This window comes from Ambystoma mexicanum, chromosome 11, assembly GCF_040938575.1.
Source record: "Ambystoma mexicanum isolate Mex_15411 chromosome 11, UKY_AmexF1_1, whole genome shotgun sequence".
Lineage (NCBI taxonomy): Eukaryota > Metazoa > Chordata > Amphibia > Caudata > Ambystomatidae > Ambystoma > Ambystoma mexicanum.
The window spans coordinates 446,202,025-446,217,340 of record NC_090934.1 but is presented as its reverse complement, the minus strand read 5'-3'; the positions used below and the strand labels follow the sequence as shown (position 1 = coordinate 446,217,340).

The 15,316-nt window shown below is 41.4% G+C and overlaps 1 protein-coding gene across 1 annotated transcript in view; it reads left to right on the top strand.

The window, feature by feature from the left end:
• Nucleotides 1-15,316, top strand: part of LOC138504996 (embryonic protein UVS.2-like) — an 80,163-nt gene that overhangs the window by 36,729 nt on the left and 28,118 nt on the right. Inside the window, exons 4-6 of the mRNA XM_069625357.1 lie at nucleotides 2,058-2,198; nucleotides 2,320-2,437; nucleotides 10,210-10,385. Coding sequence (XP_069481458.1) covers nucleotides 2,058-2,198; nucleotides 2,320-2,437; nucleotides 10,210-10,385 — 435 coding nt within the window. The remainder of the gene's footprint in view (nucleotides 1-2,057; nucleotides 2,199-2,319; nucleotides 2,438-10,209; nucleotides 10,386-15,316) is intronic.

Here is a 15,316-nt window from a genome sequence, read left to right as displayed (position 1 = left end):
CCATATTTGAGTAAAAAATGCCATGCTACAGAAAGAAAGTGTGAAGCCTGCCTATCCCATTTTGCTATAAATCCCCAGACCAAACCCTCATCCATCTGATTACATTTGTCAAATTTTCTTTGCCAAACAATTACATTAAAACATGTAAGAACATGTCAATGCTCCAATGCCAATGGCCTGGGTACCATCCTTGCATGCACACACTCATATCTATTAACCCATTAGCCACTTATCAATTGGCAACTGATTACTTTTTTAATTAGAGGGCTGTAAACATTTCCCATAAATATGCCAGAGCAACCGAGCATAGCGAACCAACCAAAGGGCATTCAGGGGTTCCCAACAACAATAAATATTCATGAATAATGGGTTAAAATATTCCCGTCTACCAACAATCATGCACAGGAGCATTTCACAATATATTTACATGATACCTTTTCCCAAAATATATACCAGTATAAAATTGTTTTCAATCTGGATATGCCCATATATGTACTTGATGGCTGCACCAATATATATGCCAATATCCCTATATAAGAACATGATCATGTTTGCTTTGCACCTAATACCCGTAATGATACTAAAAGAAAACATTTCCAAGCTGCCTCTGCTTATATATGGCAGTATCTTCACAAAAGGACACACTCCTATTTACTTTGCCAATGCAAGTGCCACCCTTCCAATCTCCCTCCCCGCCTCTCACTCACAGTCACCAAAATCTGCTTCTGTGCAGCTGGCCCACTGCAAACAAATGCACACAAACATTCACACAATATTTACTCACTAATTTACTGATAACATTTGCACACCCAACCAGCCATCAATACACTCACTCATTAATACAAACACTTCATAATACAGAACATACACTTGCATGCAGGCACACACACACATAAATGCATCATAAACATACAGTATCCACAAAATAGATGTTTTTGTGCTATCTTCTGTCCAGAATTCATCTACCTACAGGGACTCCAAGCCACTGGCCTGCTCGCTGAACCACACCAGACACAAACCAGGAAGCAGGGAGAGCATCCTGGCTCCTTCCTTACACATTGAAGTACAGGGAGCATGAGGCCTCCAACCCATGGTGCCAGAACATATCTTTCTAAATTCAGAGTGCCTGCATTCTGAATTCAGAAAGGAATTATTTCATTCTGAAGATGGATGTAGCCCTCTGCCCCCTCCCACTCAGGACATGATGTTTTGGGACTCTCTGCACCGTGGTGGATCTGAGGGACCATGCTAGGCCAGTGACTGGGGCTAAACCTGGGCCAATTATTATCTCATGTCAAACAAGGAAGTGATTCAGAGACTATAAATATATTTGATTCCTTATATTTAAAGAGTAATATGTCATTCTAGCTTTGTTATCCATGCATTTGTATTCAGATGCCCAAGGTCGGCTTTACAACGCCATCATAGCTTGTCAGATGTAAATGATTAAGGGGCGATCTCTCCACCATCAACGTTCACCCCTCCAGATGTACCACTTGCCATTGCTCAGATGGAGCCTGGCTATTTACAATTCAGGAACTCACTAAAAGCACACCTTTTTGGATCAGCTGCGTTTCTCAAAAGGAGCGTGAGTTTTCTCCAGCCACACGCAATTCCCACAGCTGTAGCCCCTACACTCGTAAGGGCTCTTGTGCTATATCTCATGTTACAAAGTTTCAATGAAAAATCAAATAAATCCCTTGACCCCAAAACATCACCGCTTTTGGACATCGACAATTATATAAAGGACATGTGCCTTAGAAAATGTTTGCAGCTTTTATGAATATCATTCAAATGGTCCTTACTGTAGACATTAATTAATCCATGCTTATAAAAAGACAACATGCTTATTTTATTGTGTGTAATTATACTATGTTTAGCGGAAATGATTTGTCTTCAGTTAACCTGCCCGGCCTAGTACTTGGCACTCGAGTGGTGCAAGAAGCTACAACTTTCCAATTCGATCTGCTCACTAAATCCTATAATAGGGAACTTGTCCCTGCAGAGTCAGATGCCAGGCTCTAGATCCCTTCACTTTCCCTCTGCTCTTGTTTTAGGTGGCCAACAGCTGATACGTGAGGGGGACATTGCAGTTCTCCCTGGGCGCAGTGCAGTGAAATGTGCAGGCAATAATTGCTTCTGGCCTAAATCCAGCAATGGAATCGTCACCATACCGTACACCATCAGTTCTGCTTACAGTGAGTTAAATTCCTCATATGTTCCTACATATGCCTCCTGATATTTGCCCCTGCTTATTACCTACCCTGGGTTTCAAACTTCTCTCAACCAAAACTCAATTTTCACTCTCATTATCCCCAGGCACCGCAAATACAGCTACAATTGTCGATGCAATGCAGGAATATGCAACACTTACCTGCATTCGCTTTGAGCCTCGCACAGCAGAAACAAACTACCTCCAGATCCAGCCGGGGACTGGGTAAGTATATGGTCTACCTTGTAGCCACATGTCCATCAAAGCACTCTGATAAACATCAATTACTTATATCTGTTTTCTCACAAGTGTACAATCTCAATTCTAAATACCAAAACAAAATATATTTTGCTGGTGGCCACATGAGATCTATCACAATGGTGCATGGACAAGAATCAAGCCTATCAATCCTTCTAGTCTGGAGGGGATGAGTGAGGGGCAATCAGCCTCATTACGAGTCTGGCGGCAACCCTGAAGGTGCTTCTGGCGGGTTGCCATCGGACTCGCAACACTTTACTGGGGCCTGACTTAGCGGACGATCAGGAGGTCCGGCACCGGCAAATGTTAATCCCTATTCCCATGGAGTCTCATAGGGAGAGGGGAGAGGGAACCACTGGTTCCTAACAGTGCCAGTGCTTCCGTGAATACTCTGCGGACAGGTGCCCTTGTGCCTGGAAGGTCAGACCTGCCAAGCTAAACGGCCCCCACCCACAGACATGTAGGGTGCATTCCAGAATGGGTGCGGTACGTTTCTACCGGCACCCTTAATTCTGTACCGCCACACTTGTAATAGACCCAGAGACATTTAAACACCCTGAGAGTGTAGCAGAGCTGCTAAATTCTGCTGTTGTCTGACCACTTTGACGTTCTTTTTAATCACTCAGTAATTCAAAAATGTAGACCAAATCAATTTGTCATTAAGGAAGAACAACCTGGAAATTGGATCAAATTCACCACATACCTACTTAGAAGAATGTTTAAACTCTAGAGCTGCTCATCAATGATTTATCTAATATTGACAGTAATTGCCAACAACTAATTGAACACTTCTCTCAATGGCTTGATGTTATTTTACCTAAATATATAAAGAAACAGACACAAAAACAAGATTATATCAGTGGAATCCCAAGGAATTTAGGAATATAACAAAAAATAACACACCTGAACGATATCTGAAGAGATCCCAGTGATGAGAGGGCTTCCGAAACTACAAAAAGAACATACTTCAAATCAAAAGGCAATATTTTCAAACTGTTTGACTACTGTGCCGCCTCACATATATAATTTTTCAATCTTACTGATGATCTGCACAGCCCAACATCAACTACTCTGCATCAGCCTCTCTTCATTGAAATTGCTCAGTTCTTGACAGAAAAAACTCCAACTAAGAATTACTTTTCAATTCCTAAAATGTGCCAGATTCACAATATAGGTCTTGGAGCAACAAATGTATGCTCTTAAATGGGGAGACTGTTTTCTGTTAAGCGTCTGTCGGAGGAAATCTATAAACTTCTTGCCAGTTCTAGTCCATTATCAGGATTTACTAAAGGTATATATCCTTCCAGTACCTTTAAGCTTTTATTCAATATTCCCTTACTGTCTCCACCAATAAGGCCATTCTAAATTGCTCACTATCTTCCTGAGTAGTCCCAAAAGCTTCCATAGTTGCTTACATAACCACATTGTTAAATATGACTGAGAAGGACCCCACCAACCAAACAAATGTTAGGCCTATTTCCAAACTGCCATTCTTGACTCAACTATTGGAACGAATGGCCAATCAACAGTTGCAGGGATTTGTTGAATTTTAGAAAAGGTAGATCAATTCCAAGTTGACTTTCATCCCCTACATGGAACATAATATGTGGTGTTGTCGATACTGGATAGTCCTAAGGCCAAAACAGCTAACAGTGATTTTGGGGACAGTGTCCTCTTGGACCCCTTGGTGTGGTTTCATACACTCATCCATAGCATTGCAATTGCTCATATTGCATACATAGTCATCATACATACGTACATCAGGCCCTAGACTGGATCAGATATTTTCTCATAGATATGCAGGAACATATTTATCTGAACCCTTTTCATTATGGGCTGCGGTCCTTGTCATCTGGGGTTCTCCAAAGTTCATTACTGTCCCTCCTGATATGTAATATTTACCTCACTATGTTGATTACAATGATTACAACCTTTGGAATGACAATGAATGATTATGCAGAGGACAAACACCTTATCTATACGCTGAAATAGCCTCACAAATATGGTTTGTTTAAAAAGGCTTGAAAACAAACCTTCCATCTGCAATGTGAACATAGAAAAAAAATTCAGGCCGTGTTATGCCTTTCACAGTGCCACCCAGTAGGCATCACTAGATGTTCATCTAGATTTCAGAGCCACATGAATCTTACAAGCCTTTTTTTTTTTTTTTTTTGTTTATATAGCGTTAAAGCCCACGGGCATCAGAACGCTTACATATAGACAGGACAACAGAGAATGAAGACGGGACTAGGCGGAAGAGGCCTGAATTAATTCAACGTGGTACAGTGTGTTTCCAGGATTTACTTAAAAAGTAAGGTTTTCAGTTTTTTCCTGAAGATGAGATAATTAGGTTCAAGTTTTAGTGAAGTGGGTAGGTCATTCCATTTACCGATGACTATTGTCGGGAAAGCCTTGCCGAGGCCATGTTGTTTTTTAGTGGTAATGGTTTGTAATTTGCCTATATTTGATGATCTGAGGCTCCTGGATGGTTCGTACCATTTAAACTGTTTCTTGAGGTAGGCCGGGGCTGTGCCATAAAGACAACGATGTACTATGGTGAGAGACTTGAAAGAGATTCTCTCCTCCATAGCCAACCAGTGGAGGGCTTTCCTTTCTCCGGAGATGTGTTCTCTCCATGATTTTCCAGTGATCGTTCTGATGGCGTTGTTTTGGATGGTTGGCATCTTTTCAGGCACTTGCTGTTGGCTCCCAAGAGTAGGGAGTTTCCGTAGTCCAATCTAGATAATATAGTGGCCCTCGCAATGATGGTGCTGTTCTTTTGGTCTAACAGTGGCCTGATCTTTTTTAGGAGGATTTGGTGGTACTGGCAGTTTTTTTTAAGGTAGCTTGTGTGTGCTTCAGCGCCAAGAGAGGCTTGAAGATACACACCTAGGGTCTTTACTTTTGCTGATATTGGAATCTGGATGTTTTTGATGGTGAATGAGTTAAAGGCAGGGCTCAATTTCTTTCTGGCTTGTGGGGATCCGAAGATCATGAGCTCAGTCTTAGAGCCATTTAAGCACATCCAGTTTTCTTTCATCCAGTGTTCGATGGTGTTGTAAAGGATATTAAGTTTATCGTTGTCTATTTGATGGTTTCCACTGAGTTCAAATACCAGTTGGGTATCGTCAGCGAAGTTGGTAAAAAATATGCCCATCTGGGATAACATGGTGCAAAGGCATCGCATGTAGAGGTTAAAAAGTAATGGGGAGAAGCTGGCACCCTGAGGGACCCCGCAGTCGACTAGCTTAGCGATGGATGCTTTGTCTCCCCAAACAATCTTAGATTGTCTGTTTTGTAGAAAAGAGGCAATCCATTCAATGGCTTCCTTTGAGCAATTGCCTGATTTTTCAAGGGCCTCGCGGAGTTTGACATGATCTAGCAAATCAAACGCCGCCGAAAGGTCCAGCAGTATCAGCAGCCCCGACTTGCCTCTGTCCAAAATGGAAAGCATTTCAGTTTGGAGGTCCAATAGTGCTGACTCCGTGCTATGGCTGGATCTGAACCCAGATTGTTGTGGATGAAGTAGGTTGTTTTCATCAATGTAGCTTTGAAGTTGGTCAGTGGCTATTTTATCCATAATTTTCAGCAGAAAATTGCAATTTGTGATGGGCCTGAGATTGGCAGGGTCCTGTTGGTTAAGGTCTGTTTTTTTTGGTAAGGGAGTGACCGTAACTGTTTTGATGGTGTTGGGTACAATATGGTCTCTAAATGAGGCATTTACCATTCTTGTGAGAAAGGGGCAGAAGATATCAGGGTTTTCGAGAATGAGCTTAGGGGGAAGAACGTTTTCTGAACACGAGGTACACCTCATGGTGGATAGCGTTTTCTTCATTGTGTCGACTGTGATGGGTCGAAATTGAAATTTAGGGACTTCTGTCTCGATGTTATATTCTATAGAGAGAGTCTTAGCTGAGGTATTTGTGGTCTGGCAGTTAATTATGGTTTCTCTGGCTTTGGTTATTTTATTTTGGAAGGCAGTCTGGACATTCTCACAGTCTGTTTCCGTTGGTTGGAATGGTGGTGTGAGTGTTGTAGGCTTATCTATGGATTTAAGGATTTGGAAGAGTTTTCCAGTGGAGTTTGCTGCGGTACTTATGATGTCATTATAGTGGTTTTTCTTCAAATCCACTAGTTTTGATTTATATAGTTGGTCTGCTGTCTTCCAATTGCTTTTATTAGTTTCGGAAGGATCTTTTAACCATTTCCTTTCAAGAATTCTTTTGTCCTTTTTAAGCTTAATGGCTTCTGCAGTGAACCATTTTTGGTGATTTGGGTTGGGTCTAACTTTTTTGTCTTTCAGGGGGGCATGAGTGTCTAGCAGTTTTAACATGCCTTGGTTGTAAGTCCGAATTATATGTTTACTATGGTCTTCATCCTTGGTGGAGCTCATGATTTTCTGCATTTCCTCAGAGAGCATACTACTCGTGATCTTTTTCAGGTTTCTGGCCATAACTGGTTTAGGTAAATTAGCTGGTTTTCCCTTATTGAATTTCAATGGTAGAGAGATTTCGATTTTAAAATGATCTGACCATATGCAGGGGTAAGTGCCGAGCATAGTTACTTTGGGATTGTTTGTAACGATCCAATCAAGTTGATTCCCTGTATTTGCAGTAGGCTCTTTATTGATGATAGTGAAATCACTGTTTTCTAAGTCCTCTTCTAGAGTGATGGCTAGCTGGTCCTGTAAGTTCCCCCTCCATCTGTTTATGTCGCCTAACATTATAGTCTCTGTGTTGGTTGATTTAGTACTATTTAGTAATGTCATGATTTCATCGTTAAAGTCGGATACTAAAGATGGGGGTCTATAGATAGTGATTATGTTAATGCAGTTATTTGGGGTGGGTGTGAGTTTGAGGTGGATGACCTCACAACCTAGACACTGAATAGGAGAGGCAAAGAGTTTAAGTGAGTTTTTTGCGATGATCGCCACACCTCCACCCTTTCCTGTATCTCTATTTTTTGTGTAGATGTTGTAGTTTGTAGGAACTGCTGTGTCTATCGTGGGTCCAACAGGCTCTTGTAGCCAGGTTTCTGTAAGGCATAGGATGTCTAAGTTTTCGTCCGTGATGTAATCATGGATTTCTTGTGCATGTTTAGGCATGGACCTGGTGTTTAGTAATGCAATTTTGAGATGGGCTTTGTCGTCTTCTATTTCTGGTTCGGGTTTCGTGTTAAGGGCGGTTTTAGGTGGAGTACTACTTGTTGATATGGCATTAGTGGGTGCTATCTCTTGTCTGTGTCTGAGGTAATTTTGTACTATTCCTAGTTGCTGTAAAGTTTCATTTCGGGACAGTAACTCAGTTAGGTTTAAATAGCCCATACCTTATTCTCGCTGTGTCACTCTTATTCCGAAATTGCAGCGTTTCGGGCCGTGAGCCGTCGGACGCCATGGACCGGCGTAGACCGGCTTCGTTGCAGAAGCGCCGGCGCTGAAGCGCCTGACGTTTCTATATATGGGCGCGAGAGCACTCTGGGACTTGTAGTCCTGTCTGCTTCCCGTTAAACTGACAGATGAAAATATTTGGGGATACAGTTGCTTCAGTCTTTAGGAGGCTGAGCTTCTATTCCGCAATACTAAAACAAAAACAAGCAGCAAGTCGAGTACAAGCAGCGTGACAAATTGAGACTTTAGTTACTTGCAGGTGGTGCTCTGAGCACTGCCTCCTCTGTGCCTCCTGGGAATTCGAGTCCTGAGTGAGGATAGAGCTGAGGTTGTTAATATAGCGTCCGCCGGGACCGGCGTAGATCGGCTTCGTTGCAGAAGCGCCGGCGCTGAAGCGCCTGACGTTTCTATATATGGGCGCGAGAGCACTCTGGGACTTGTAGTCCTGTCTGCTTCCCGTTAAACTGACAGATGAAAGTATTTGGGGATACAGTTGCTTCAGTCTTTAGGAGGCTGAGCTTCTATTCCGCAATACTAAAAACTGCAGAAAACAGTTTTTGTCTTAAATAGATCATGGACTATTAGTTAGGGTGGCTTTGTTGTAGTTTCAAATCTAGGAGAAGTCTTGCTGCTCTGTAGTCAGACATGTGGCGCTAGTGAGTGGTTGACATATTGAAACTAGTGTAAGGAATGTTACAATATTTCCGGGAGCAGCATAATAAATCTCACCATGTAAATATTTAGAACATATGAACGAATTAAATAATTTTCAATTTGAAATGCATATTCTGAATGATCTAATTCATTTCTAGTATAAAGGTGAGGATCAGGTTGGAAATAACCCCATATTATTGATTCATACAGGGGTCTTGACATATAGATTCTGGCCACTGGAATGATAAGTGCATTGTGGTTAGAAATCCAAAAAGGAATATTTCAGTTTTGCTCAAGTTTGAGCATAAGTTATTATGCACCATCCGATCTTGTTGACTTTTAAGCAACTAGAGATTCATTACAAAATAATTATTCAGGGGTTTTCCTTAAGTTTAGTGTATGCATTAAAATGCCATGCTGAAAGGGTAGAAACATTGGAACACATATTTTTAGATGGAATGAAGAGGGGATGACATTTCCTAGTTTAACGTGGGATAATTCATGCTCACTGATGGAGGAGAGCAATTACAGCGTTACTCCTGGATGCCCATGAAATATGTTAGTCTTTTAGGAGAGTGGGATGATCGTAAGCTGTAGCCATCCCTTACATGATAAATGGTTGAGGGAGTGTTAGTGTTCAGAGATTATAAAAGATGTTCTCCCAAAAAGAGCAAAGCAGTCTCCATGCTTCTGTGTTGTCTGAAACATGTTTAGTTATCGTGCAGGGAAAGTTTATCCTTGCGTAGGGCAGTAAGCTGAAAGGTAATGTTTTTTTTAATAGTCTTGGCCAAAAAACTGAATGTTTGATTTAGAAGTGTAGCTGTTTGGGCCATCAGGTTTGAGAGTGGGTTTTCGTTTTAGCAAGTGTCCGATGGTAGGTCCTATGACAATCACAGAAATTTGACCTCTATCAAAGGATGTGTTGCAGATCGTGGTGATGAGGAGTGGGGGGCTAGGATAAGTATATGGCTAATCAACAAAACAGCAGAACAATGTATCTGTGTTCTCCAGAAAACGTCACTGAGTTCACAATTTCAGTGATGTTTTCAAGTGAATTCTCAGTGAAGTAGGTGTGATGAATCAAGGCATTCAATCACTTGCCCCAAAGCGGAACCCCTTTGATTGAGGTTATGGAGGTGAGCCTGCTATGCAAATCCCCCTAGGGGTTGTGGTAAGTGGGACATCACAGGGAGAGACTCTCCGCTTGGGGATAAGGACTCCCTTTCCAATGATTAAGTAACCTTTTATTATCGTCAAATGCCCAATCTAGTTCTGGCAAATGAAAGACACCAAGACTCCTCTTGAATATACTATTGTAAGGTAATTACTGAAATAAGAGATCCGTTTGGTGCTGTGAAGAGTAAGATCACAGCAGTAATGAAGAATGTCTATCTATCAACCACTGTGATGAAGAATCGACACAGAGTATTAAAGAACACAAGTCCAACACAAAGAAAGAACTATGTTGACAGGATGGGGAAGCCCCAGCATAGTGTGATTCAAGTTGGAGGAAGCATAGAAATAGAGAGAGAGAGCCGGGAGTTTGAAAACGGCTGGCTGAGGTAAACAAGTAAGTCGTGGAGAATGCTGGTTTGCATGGCCACACTGTGCACATTGAGTGTGATTGAGGATCCTGACATAGTGGAAGATAAAAACCAAAGGTTGTATTATCTGATATGTGGTGTTCCCTTCTTTCCAGATGCTGGTCTTACATCGGAAAAATTGGAGGTGCCCAGCAAATATCATTGACAGGATCTTGCATGACAATTGGCGCAATTCAGCATGAGTTGCACCATGCCCTGGGATTTTTCCACGAGCAAAACCGCAGCGACCGTGATGATTATGTGACCATCATGACACAGTATATCTCACCCGGTACAGTGAAACTCCATAGTAATTCATTGAATTGAAAAGAAAAACTGCAACATACGTTGTGTTATATGATTTGAAAATCATTGCACATGTTTTCACCTTTAGGTTCCTTATTTTAGCAAGACCCAATGATGAAGATCAAGGTATCTCACAATCTAGTGAGATTATTGAGCACCCCATGTGAAGTTTGCTGAAATAAATGCAGTTCCCAGTCGCACCAATAGGCACTATTGATTAACAGCTGTAGTAAAGTGGTAAAACCAAAAAGGGCAGGATCAGTGGGAGAGTTTAGCAGCATGGTCGGTTGTACAACATTATTTGTAGGCAGGTGCCTTTGGAGCCACACACAAGAGTTAGCAAAAGAGGAACAGATTTACCTTACAAGCAATACATCTAGACGCATTGGGGAGGGGCAATAATAGTGAGTGCTAGGGATAGTTGTGCACAACCCTCTGATGAGGGCAGTGCAACCATCCAAGATAAATGTTTTCAGTACGGAAATACAGTTAGTCCACACAGATTTCTCAAAAAATACAGTGGTATCTTAAAACATTTCAATTTTACTTGAAATTAAATACAGAATTTTTATAAACTTAAAATAAGAACTATTAATGACACACATTGAAATAAAAACATATCATGTAAAAACATGTTCTCTTTTAAATGAATAATGGTCAAGTAATACCAAAACCACTTCTAAAATTAAAAAGTAAGTCCATTATCCGGTGAGAGATAAGCAAATAGGCTAGGCAATCAGAAAAAAAGGTGATCCTAGATAACAGTCAAATGTATTATGGTAATCACCATCAGGACCTGATGTGCCAGCATTGAAATACAGCCCCAAAAATCATTGTCCTCTATGACAATGTATTACGGGTATTGCAAATGTTCATCATACATTAAATGTAGGACCTAGTGTGGAAGAAAAAGTCAAACATTTAAGAACATAACACAACATATAGTTGGACTCAGAATACATTTAATGGCACAAGCTAAAACTCCAGTTTTGGCGTAGAACTCCAGGGAACATGTGGAGACCTGGAAAGGAAGAAATGTCCAGTGGAAGGGAAGTACCTCAAAAGTGACTTTGGTAGAGCTCCAGGTTAGCTCAGAGGTTCACCGTAGAATTAAATGAGAACATATCATGAGGCGCCGCTATGACTTTGGGGAAAAGTATAGTAAGTACCAAATCTACCTCACAGTTTCAGAGAAGACCGCAACAAATTTCCGGGGATGACAGAGGAGACCCTCTTGAAGAGCTCCAGTGCAGTTGGATAACCAACCAGTCCCAGGAAGAGGTGCTTCCCATCAATATTTTATCCAAGAGAAGTCTATGTCAAAACGAGATTGAAGGGAATCTACAGAACAATTTAACAGAAGAACATGGATGTCCCTAAGGATAATCATCTTGAATAACCCATTACCCCAGAGCCCAGCTGTAAAATCTTGCAGTTGTGGGTCTCCCCCAAAAAATATTCAGATGGACGAAAAAAGTCAATCTTCTTTGCTAGGTGTGCTGGTTATATGTGATTTCCTATAGATTTTTTAATCAAGGGAGAATTATACACATTTTCTTGTCTGGCATTTTGCCACAAATGTGTGCAGGGGGAGACTCTGCCCCCCAAGTCTTCACTGTAACTTTTTTTATCCCCTAACCCAGCCCCACGTACCTGTGCGGTAAAATGTGTTGTAATAAATGCAATGACATATCCCTTGATGGAAAAAGCTGTGTTGGAATCTACCTATCCTGTGGTTAATAGACCCTGGCCACCCAGGGGATTAAACCCCTTACCAACAATGACCCAGATAGGAAAAAAGTAGAAACATCGGTCTTCCCAGGAGTCGGACCCCTAAAACAGAAGTGGAAGAAATGGCAGTGACGGCTCATTGAAGAGGGTGGAACTAAGCCAAAAATATTCTTATGTTTCTGAGAAAAAGGAGGGCAGCCAGCTAGGAGAAAACGGTCAGTTGGAGAATGCAACAGTGGAAGCATTTTGGGTCTGTCAGAAGAATAGGAGAGGTCAGGTATTGTGTTCCGAATATCCATCATGCAACAGTAGCTTCCTACACAAAGGCAAATTACCAAGGCAGTCAAATAAAGAATATAGCAGCAAAACAGGCTAGTGGTGGTCCAGTCATGGAAGGCCTCGCCTGTCCCATAAGGATGGTCCAGGGAGAGGAAAAGAACAGCCAGAGCTAAGGTACAGATATTCAAGCCCAGTCAGTATGGCCAAACTTGGCCTCAAAATTCAGCAGCATCTTTTTAGTGGCAACATCGTCCAGCAGTTAAGTATACCTGCATCCTTCCAAGAACAATCCTGAAGAACTGATGGCAGGGTCATGGACTTCCCTAGATAAAAAGACACTAGTATGGGTTTCCATAAACCAGTCATCCAATCACACACCAGGGCATATAACCAAGGTGTTGGCAGCCAACCAATTAAGTTGGCCTCAGAAACTGTCATCCTTTCTGGTCAATCGCCACAAGGTGTATAGTAGGGGTTTCAGGGTGAGGGGCTGGTCTAAATGAGTCCAAGCCACTATAGAGGGTTCAGGGTTGGGCACAGATGCATCCCAAGTATGCACAATGGCCATTTTAGGCTGGTCTTATTATTTTGATTAAATAAAGAATCAGCCGCAAACATGAAATGCCTGAGAGCAGGTCTTAAGAAAATACATAGGTTACCCAATGGCTACCCAAAAGGTTCATTACACTACTAATGCCAAAACTAAGTTACAGCTGCCAGCAGACTACTACATAAAACCCAGGAAGGGGGATATAATAATGTAAGGGCAAAATGGGCTACGTAAAAAACACCCTTCTACTAACAGCCATATGGGCTACCATATTACCATATACTAAAAATATGTTGCAATGACCCCTAGACTTCAATAGAAGTCCCATCGTCCACCAAACGAGTCCAGACATCTGAAAAAGAACAGGGGAAAAAGCAAAATGTTTCGGTATCCCCAATAGGGACAGTTGAACTTCCAAAAACTAAATTCTGCCCTTATAGTGAAAATCCTAAAACGTCATGTCACCGAAGTTGGCCGATGGGCTATAGTACAAGTGTACACATTGGTGTGGTCAGTGTACACACTTGAATGATCATGAATCCTGTGTGCATTTCATGTTATCTTTCACCTCATTACTGATTGATGAATACTTAATTCAGTATTTACGATAAAAAAAAACTGTCTGATTATGATGTGGAATCCTACCCAAAAGTACCCTATATTTTATCCACACCCAAAAGGAGGAGATAACAATAATGTTGAGGCAAACTATGAAGATGCTTCAAACATATGTCTCTCCTGCAAATGAAAGTAATGTGCTTCTGCATTGATTATCTTGTGGTGAAAATGGCAAGCACAGCTAGTACAGCCATGATGTGTGCAAAGATGCACACATTCTGATGCCCTAGGGCCAACCTATGTAATTTACAGTAAGGACCATGCTGACTCTTAGGTTCTATCTTTCTGTCCCTGCAAAGCAGTGATACGCACGGCTGCTCTCCTATATGCATATGCATTTCCACCCCACAAACAGGTGTGGACAATTTATTTTAAAGGGAATCGATTATTTGGTATTTCTGAAATACTGAATAGGTGGAAACATTTCCCACTTTAGCTGCAGTAAAACCAGCATTTTGCTTGTTTTACCAATCGTTACTGCATGTGATATTCCTGAAGCGAATAGTAGTAGGCACCTAATCACCCCTTTAGTTTGCAGTGTGCATTTTCTGTCTCCTTCTCATCAACAATATGACCAGAAATTGCACGTATTCATTATCCTCTCGCCCTCACCAACAGGTCTCTTGGCACAGAACATACTGATAACACTTTATACATTATGTCAAGATCCGGTCCATGTGAAATCCGAATAGATATCTACCCTGACATTTCATACTGCTCCTTGTGCGCCACACTGCAATGGCGGTTAAAGGAGAGCAGCAAGGTTCTTTGTTACTGGACATTACTGGACAGAAAATGTCTTTGGGCTGTGACATTCAAGCTACAAATAAATGAATCATCTACTAGCCCTCAAGAGTCTGGGTGGTCTTGCTATTATTAATTTAGTGATGAAGTCTGATATTGTCTCTCTCTCTCTCTCTCTCTCTCTCTCTCTCTCTCTCTGTCTCTGTTTCTCTCTCTCAGTCTCTCTCTGTTTCTCTCACACACTCTAGTACTAGCTCTATGCCTCTGTTGCTCTATTCATTTGCGGGTGAGAGTTGCTTTGCCAGGTGCACATATGCTAGACCCATTGCAGCCTTTGCTGACATCAGGCTGACTAGAGATAAGACCAATATCTTAAAGGTAACAGATGGATGAGAGAACTTAAGACAGAGGCATCTCACCAAGGTGACCAGCCATGTTTTTAGAGGCATATATGATTATTCAATGCATCCTGCAGAAATGTCCCCATTACACAGAGGGGTCTTGTCTGTAAGTGGCGATGTAAGCAAATGCAAATATGCTCTTTAAGTGGTGCTGGGGTTTTGACAGGACATCCAATGGACCAGTAGACCAGGCTGCAGACTCTTCCAGTGTGCTTATTATTTTATATTTTGTATTAATTATTAGGGCTTGTGCATACTGTAATGCATGTTCAGGTTCAACAGCACTCATTCAAATCAGTGAACATCATTCAATGATAAGCTTTGCCTTAGTGCTCACAGAAGAAACAGTTCATTATTTTAAATCTGAGCATAATCCTTTCTATCTATGAAGGACATTTAGAATGTTCATATTCTCTGCAATTAGCTAATACAAATGGCAGTGATTAATTGTATAAACACTTGAAACTGGCTATTTTACAAATAATGCAATGTTCATTTCGCAGGAACACTTCCAGTATGCATTAGAGCCTTAATAAGAATGTTACACGTGTCTTACCGAGCAAAGCACATTATCAAAACCTAGAATAAATAAAT